Genomic DNA, 8,623 nt, shown 5'->3' on the forward strand with positions numbered 1-8,623 from the left:
AGTCATCACTAACTGCATTTTACCCTTGTTTGGGCCCCATAGCAGCAGCAGCTATGTTTGCTACCCTGGTAGTTACACCCATTGTGGCCCCATTTCTGGAAAAGAAAGCAGACCCTTCTTTTAAGTCCTGTACAATCCCTTTAAAGTGTTGTTATACCTCTGGTAACGGTATCAAAGATATTAGGAAATTGTCTAAGTAGCCATTACCTAACATAATGTTATTAACAGAATAACTCACTTATTTGTAATAAACTAACAGGTTGCTAAAATTCATATTCCCCTCTAATGCCCCATTGATGGATCCAGAATGGATCGGATAAAAACAGTTGGCGTCTTCTATTAGGAAGGTGGAGGGTTATGACATTGCCTACAGCAAGGGCAGATCCAGGTTTGAAACGTGGGTGGAAAAACAGCTGCAAATTTGGCTTTCTTTGGTCATGCTACCTGCCACTTTCCAAAATATGTAAACCACAGCATCAACACAAATAGGAAAATTAAGGTGGAACATAGAAACACCTAATTATACGGTCAAAGACAGGCGTATATTCAAGTTGGGGACAAGTGTACACCACTACTATACAAGCAACCATATAACAAGTAATGCCACCATACAGTGAGCATATAATGGTCATATACCAATTCTATATAGCACTCTGCAGAGTATTACCCCACTGCAAACTATACAAGAGAATATAGTACTGATCAGACACAGTTACAGTCAGAATACATAACAAAGAGATCCTATTAGCTCTCCTGGCCAGTGGCGTAACTACCGCCGTAGCAGCCGGCTACGGGGCCCACGGCATGAGGGGGCCCGTGTCGCCCGCCGGCACGGGCCACCACCATGGCCGGAGGCTCCGCTAGCAGCCGCTATGGCTACTACAGTGCGACGCCACTGAACACTACGGCAGAGCAGGGAGGTATCTCCCCGCTCTGCCATTAAACAAAAGACATGTATCCCCTATCCACAGGATAGGGGATACATGTGTGATCGCTGGCATTGATAGGGAGAACGAGGGACTGAAAGTCCCCTGAAGTTTCCATCACAAACCTTGGACTTCCGGGGTCTGTGTCGGCAGCTCCGTAGAAATGAATGGAGCGCCGGTCGCGCTAGTGCGCATGCGTGACCAGCGCTCCTTTCATTTTTATTGAGCTGCGCAGACGCCGGAAGTCAGAGGTTAGTCATGGAGAACTTCTGGGGACTTTCGGTCCCCCGTTTTCCTTATCGCTGCCAGCGATCACACATGTATCCCCTATCCTGTGGATAGGGGATACATGTCTTTTGTAGGACACACTGTAGGTCACATTTTCTTGGGGTTTGGGGACGCTGTATGGCGTTCCCTACAGCAGGGGGCTGTATGGTGTTCCCTGCAGGGGGGGCTGTATGGCGTACCCTACAGGGGGGGCTGTATGGCGCCATACAGCCCCCTCTGTAGATAGCGCCATACAGCCCCCTCTGTAGATATCTACAGAGGGGGCTGTATGGCGTTATCTACAGGGGGGACTGTATGACGTTATCTACAGGGGGGACTGTATGACATTATCTACAGGGGGGCTGTATGGCGCTATCTACAGGGGGGGGCTGTATGGCGCTATCTACAGAGGGGGCTGTGTAGCGCTATCTACAGAGGGGGCTGTATGGTGCTATCTACAGAGGGGGCTGTATGGCGCTATCTACAGAGGGGGCTGTATGGCGCTATCTACAGGGAGGTCTGTTTGCCGTTACCTACAGGGGCGCTGTATGGCGTTATCTACAGGGGGGCTGTTTGGCGTTATCTACAGGGGGGGCTGTATGGCGCTATCTACAGGGGGGCTGTATGGCGCTATCTACAGGGAGGTCTGTATGGCGTTATCTACAGGGCGGCTGTATGGCGTTATCTACAGGGGGGGCTGTAAAAAAGGCACCAGTCAAAAGTTTGCTATGGGGCCCAGTCTTTCCTAGTTACGCCCCTGCTCCTGGCATGTCTGTTTTAGTAAATACTTGTATTACCCATGAAAGCACAATTCTGGAACATATTTTCTTATAACTCTGTATTGTGCCGTCCTTTTATTATTTCTCCTAGAAATGTAGAAATAAATTGACAACTGGGTGTTACCATAACCCTTGTCAAATGGCTGCGTTCCTACACGCTGACAGGGTTCAATCATCACTGACTCTATCACACTGTGTAGGGTCACGTCTTCTTGAGAAGGGGAATGGTAACAATCAGTTGTCAATTAGACCTGGGCTTCACAGAGAATTTTTGTAGCACTATTTGATTTTAACTATCAAGTGACAGCTGCTTTTACACAAGGCTTTGTACTGCAGCTGTAGCTCTATAGTTAAAAATAATTAGTTGCATGGCAAAAAGTCTACATGTAGGTCAGACATTATTCATACATTTCCAGGAGGAATAACAGAGAAATGTCACAACACAGAGTTCTAAGTAAAGATGCTCCAGATTTGTTATCTCATGGGGAATACAGTGAAACTCTACAAAAGACCACCTCTTTGAGAAGACCATCCCCTCATCCAGACCAGATTTCCTGTGACAGAATTTCTGTTACACCATATACTATGCATACTACCCTACACTGTACAAGGATTTACTACAACAGACCATACTGCACTGTACAAGGATTTACTACAACAGACCATACTGCACTGTACAAGGATTTACTACAACAGACCATACTGCACTGTACAAGGATTTACTATAACAATCTATATGACGCTGTACAAGGATTTACTATAACAATCTATATTACGCTGTACAAGGATTTACTATAACAGACTATACTACACTGTACAACAGACTTGTCAGGAGAGTGGAAGCTCCTCTATAAATCCAGTGCCTCACAGGTGACATCTTCTCTGGTTGTAGGCGCTCTCTTTTTTTTTTTCTCCATCTGACCCAGACCGCCATGACGAGTCCTCCTGACCACTCCAAAATATGCTGCCTGGACTACATAGGCATCTCACTTCTTCAGCCCTCCCCAGCCTCTATAGCAACAGAAATTCAAACCCCAGAACAGACATCTAAATTAATCTGGCCCCCTAAATTATTCAGATCCCTTAAATTAATCTGACCACTGATCAGACCCTGTAAATGAATCAGACCCCCTAAAGTATTTAGACCCCAGATCAAACCCCGTTAAAGGGTAACTAAACGTTCAACAAACTTGTGACATGTCATAGTGACATGTTAGAAGTTTTGATTGGTGGAGGTCCGAGCACTGAGACCCCCACCAAATGCGGCAGAAGCGCTTCGTTTCTGTTTGGCTTTTTCCGGAAATCCGATGTAGCAGTGTACGGGCCTATAGAATTTCACTGCTACATCGATTTCCGAAAAAAGCTGAACAGAAACTAAGCGCCTCAGCGCTCACATGAGCGTTTCTGATGCTTTGTTTTAGTGATTGGTGGGAGTCTCAGTGCTCGGAACCCCACCAATCATAACTTCTGATATGTCACTATGACATGTCAGATGTTTGTTATATGTTTATTTACCCTTTAAAACAATCAGACTGTAGATCAAACCCCTTGACTTAATTAGACCCCAGATAAGAGCCATTAAATTAATCAGAACCCCCAGATCAGATGTTTATAATCACTACTCACCACTCCCAGACCCAAATCCTGGCTTCCTGCTCTTCAGCTGCAGCTTGCCGCAAACTGCGTCCTGACGTCTTCTGGCGTCATCACGTTATATGCGTCGTCTCACACTACGTCCACACTAGATGACTTCAGGACCAAGAGTGATGGCTCCCGGAGCTTAAGCGGAGCGACGAAGTAAGATTAATCAAAATCGGACGCTATTTATTAGATAAATCCCATAGATAGGGGCCGATAAAATATGCGCAGTGGTCCAGGAGGGGTGATTGCTAGTACAGCATTATGACAGCACTTTCCAAAAGGTGGCGCTTAAACTACTCATAAATTGCATCTGCATGTACATATTGAATATGCATGCCTTATAAATAAAATATAATGTTTTTTTCTGTAATGGCCTAATTAAAATCCTGCTGCCTTAAGTATTCACCATCTGTCTCCCATAATTATAGCTTAGATCTTCAAAATAGTATGTTACAGTATGTCAGAAAAAGCGTTAACATACAGATATCCATTCTCCTTGTTTCATGTAGATGAATCTTATGTTATTGTGCTAATTCTTACAGATCAAAATAAGCAAAGCTTTTATTTACTATCTAAATGTAGTTGTAATGTAATGTATGACTACACCGACATGAAGTGCTACACCCTTGTAGAAATAACATATATGTAGACTGGAAGCCCAAAGTTAACAGTATATAAGAGGTGAAGGAGCCGTTGCCTCTTCCTACTTAACAGAATATAGGACAAAGGCATATTTTAGTCTCTGTTCTCATCTGCGTCAGGGCTGTGCGTTATTCCGCTCCATCATAGGAGCAGAACAATTAAAAACCAGAGCTGCTAGATTCGTTGTTCTTTATTGGGTTCCATTGGGTTTCCGTCAAGGTTTCCGTTGTTTTGCCGCACAAAATAGCGCAGCATGCTTCACTATTTTGTCTGGCAAACATGACGGAATCTACGATGGAAGATCCTGACGAAGCTTCCGACGCAGATGTAAACAGAGCCTTAAGGGAACACACTGGGCAAAATCAATGCACTGTGTTATGCCTGGTACATGGTCAGAGGGGGAGGTGCATGACAAAACGGTTTAAAGAACACCAAAGAGAGAATCTTTGAATCATGTCCCCACCCCCTCCCCAGGCCCTGCACTAGGCATAACAAAGTCCGTTTGGCTTGGAGTGTTCCTTTAAATCACTGGGGCCCCTGTGAAAAAGCTATACCAGGTACCACCACCTATTTTTTACTTCTTAACCATTACTTTAACAACATACAGCAATGAGCAATGACTTTATCTGTCCCTGTCCCGACTATCTGCATTCACACACACTGTAATTTAAGGTAGAGTCCATACCTGTACAAATGAAACCCACCGCAGTGTCCATATTTGTGTAGTGAGATTTCTCTGCATGATTACATCCTAGAATTATATTCAATCACACCTATACCCTGCCTACATATGATGTCATTGTTCTTACATCTAAAGAGTGTGGCATATGACACCATCCTTGATGTCCAGTTTCGATTGCTACCTCTTTAACCCCCATAGTATAAGCACTGATAAAGCACCATTAGTACATCGAGTGAGGTAATACCTGTACTATGGTGTACTATTATTCTAGGGTGATCACATGGGCATTGCCAGTGGGCCCACACATCCACCAGCATTGTGCATTCCTGACTGAGCCAGCAATGTAGTAATTCTTAGTAACACTTTAAATACTTAGGGAACAAGTACCTTGGGAGCCAAAATGTCCTTTATTGCTATCTTCATAAAGGCTATGTACACCTTTGAAGTCATAGGTTTTTTTTTTAATAAAAATGTCTATCGGTGTGTTTTGAGCAACTTTCTAAATACTTTTTATTAAAAAATATTTTTACTTTTTGAGATACAGCTGCTTTGTATCCTGTATACAGAGTAGCTGTATCTAGCCCTGAATCCGTCAGGTCAACGACACTGCCAATTTCAGTGACAGCGGGTCCTGCGTGTCTCTGACACACAGGATAGAGCTGTTCCTGATCACATCTGGATGTGATCGATAACAGGTAGATCCGGAGTGTCAGAGACACACAGGACCCGCTGACACTGAACCCGTCAGTTCCGCTGACCTGACAGATACAGGTCTCAGCACACGATGCAGCTGTAAACATTTATCCATCCATGTCATTTTTAAAATATTGAGAAAATATTGCTACTTACATTAATGATTTCCTTGTAAAGGAGCAGAGACAAGGGGTGTCCCCCAGCAGTGGAAGTTTCCCATGGCCGAGGAAGTTCAACCTTGATTATCTGGCATTAGATTTTAATTCTGCATCTCCATCTCCTGTGCAAAAGGTAAGATATGTACAGTAAATGTTATCTGAGAGCATGCATGCACTGGCAATCTGGGACTGTAGATACGGAGGTAGCCATCTTTATCTTGACTCTGATAACTTGCTGCAGCGTGATATCACACAACAAAAGGCATTGAAAATTCATTGAAAAAGTCAAGACGAAGGATCTTGCCACTGTGTATTTAATGTGTTAAAAGTCAAGATAAAGACGGCTACATTTATACATTTCAAGTGGATATACTGTATTACCTCTGATATGCCATAAAAATGCAGGAATCCCTGATCGGCTCCCACTATAACACCTGGACAATAGTAGGTAAACTTCATATAGTACTTCCATTTGGACAGACTTTTAACAAATTATCCAGTCATTTTAGGAGCCGTTGGTGCAACCTGTAGCATTGTTTATGAGCCGTGAACATTACAATCAGACCACTAGAAACCGCTATTGTGTATCTCTAGACAGAAACTACAAATTTTGCCATTTTTAGGGTTGACCTCCCAATCTTACTTACCTGAGGTCCTCTGATGCGGTAATCTGCCTGATGGTTGGATCGTCCTACCTGCTTCCTCTGCATGACACACTTAAGATGGCCATACACATTAGATGTATGTTAGCTGAACCGCCAAATTCAGCTGCACCGGCCAACCATCTAATGTGTATAGCGGCGTCCCGACTCTGCCCGATAGCAGGTGTCGGGGGAGAGAGGGATCAGGTTGTTGAATTTCAAAATGGCCGATCTTTTTTTTCATAAGTAGATAAGCCGCTGCCAGAGGCTTTGTCCCTTCTCCCTATTGAAAACACATGCACGCTCGACCGAGCATGGGGGAGTCGTTAGGAACAGCAGTCGGCCGAACGATCGTTCGTCAAACAGCTATCTAAAGTGTACGGCCATCAGAAGTGTCAATCCAACCAGGGCTGGATTCACCTGTAGGCAGAGGGCCTGTGTCTATAGGCATCCCTATGAATGCGCGTATGCAACAATGTGTATTAATATGTAAAGTATCCCCATTTATATATTATTAAGTGCTCTGAGTGCCGTGAGAGGAGGACAACAAGGGAAAAGCTGCAGAGGGTGCTAGATATTGTGAGAAGGGCACCACAATGTTTTACTGTACGCCTCTGATCTTTGCTGTTTAACCCTTTTGTATGCTGCGATTACCGCTGATCGCAGCATACAAAGAGAGACTGAAAGACCCTTGTATAGGCAGACAGCCCAGGGTCCCTTGAAGGACCCCAGCACTGTCTGACCATATTCCCTGTAGTTAGGGTGTACTAAGCTATGACCTAAGATATGACCTAACAACTACCGCTAATGTATAGTCATATAAATATATGCCAGGGCATTATAGTTAAAAAAAATAAACATAAAAATGAAAGATCACCCTATAGGATTAAACAAGAAAAAGTTAAATAGATTAAAAAAAAGTAATGTTAAAAAAATCTGTAAAATACAACCCAAACCACACATTTTTCACAATAAATAAACTGTATCAAATATAAGTCCCAAGATATAAAATAATATACACATATATGGAAACTACGTACAGAAGTAGTAGTTCTAAATTTGTGGATTGCGATAACTATGAGTTATGACAATGTGGTAGGTTTATCTGCAGTAGTACTAGGTAAAAGTGCAGATAACACATCATGATATCACATGAGTTGTACCATATGACAAGCTCAGCTCTGCTACACCTGTATCACGGAGATTGTGAGAATAGTATCTTTTGTAACCATATTTCTTGTTGATCACAGAAACCTTTTCTGTCTGAAGAGCAGAGAGTGGACTATGTACAAGTGGATGAGAAGAAGACTCAAGCGCTGCAGAACACTAAACAAGAGTGGTCTGATGAGAGACAATCTAAAGTGTAAAGCCATGTTTAGGTGGCGTTTTTATGTTTTGCACTAAATTGATACATTTTATATAGCAGCTAAATGGACATTTTTATCACTCGCGTTTCAAGCTGCAGGGAAAAACAGGAAAGCCAAGGGACAAACTGTATTTATTTCCCTAAATAACTGATGTGGAAAGTGCTGAAAGGTTTCTACTCACATCCATGCATCTAATGCAGGCACTGATCGTATACATGAAAGTACAGATGTGTCCTTCTATAACCTATCCCTTAACCAGACAGATCCTAAGATGTATGGCGCAAGATGTTTTACAAACATGTAAAAAAAAACGTATACCTCCAGTGGATGCCTTCAACAGATGCCATCCGTCACCCATAGACTCTAATGTTAAAAACCATATACTTTTAACGTATACTTTTTTTACTCGATGGCTGTGACGGATGCCTCTGAAGATGCCATCTATCGCCCATAGACTCCTATGTTAAAGAGAAAAAAAAATGCATATGTTTAATGTCCAGTAATATTTTTACTGGATGTCGCGAGATTGTATTGGATTGGTATCATGACAAATTGTTTAACTTAACGCAATTCAAGAAAAGATAAGGTTGGACACATCTGTATACTACAGATAGCCGTATTTATACTGAGCCCCTCAACAGTATGAAGGCTGTCATGTATCTGAAGTATACACATTACCACTTCATTTTTGATAAGCCATATAAATAACAGCATATCATGTAATGATGTTCTTCCTCCTGAGTGAAAGGAAGATACTCCCATCACAAGGAGTTGTCTCATTCTCTCAGTTTTTTTTAGTGCACATTAGACCTTTTGGTTTTAGAATA

General features: G+C 42.7%; 1 protein-coding gene across 1 annotated transcript in view; it reads left to right on the forward strand.

The window, feature by feature from the left end:
- Nucleotides 1–8,264, forward strand: part of GAB3 (GRB2 associated binding protein 3) — a 130,805-nt gene extending 122,541 nt beyond the window's left edge. The window contains exons 9-10 of the mRNA XM_075834344.1: nucleotides 5,808–5,921; nucleotides 7,680–8,264. Coding sequence (XP_075690459.1) covers nucleotides 5,808–5,921; nucleotides 7,680–7,796 — 231 coding nt within the window. The 3' untranslated portion in view covers nucleotides 7,797–8,264. The remainder of the gene's footprint in view (nucleotides 1–5,807; nucleotides 5,922–7,679) is intronic.
- Nucleotides 8,265–8,623: the final 359 nt, after the last annotated feature.

The sequence above is a fragment of the Rhinoderma darwinii genome, chromosome 8 (genome assembly GCF_050947455.1).
Source record: "Rhinoderma darwinii isolate aRhiDar2 chromosome 8, aRhiDar2.hap1, whole genome shotgun sequence".
NCBI lineage: Eukaryota > Metazoa > Chordata > Amphibia > Anura > Rhinodermatidae > Rhinoderma > Rhinoderma darwinii.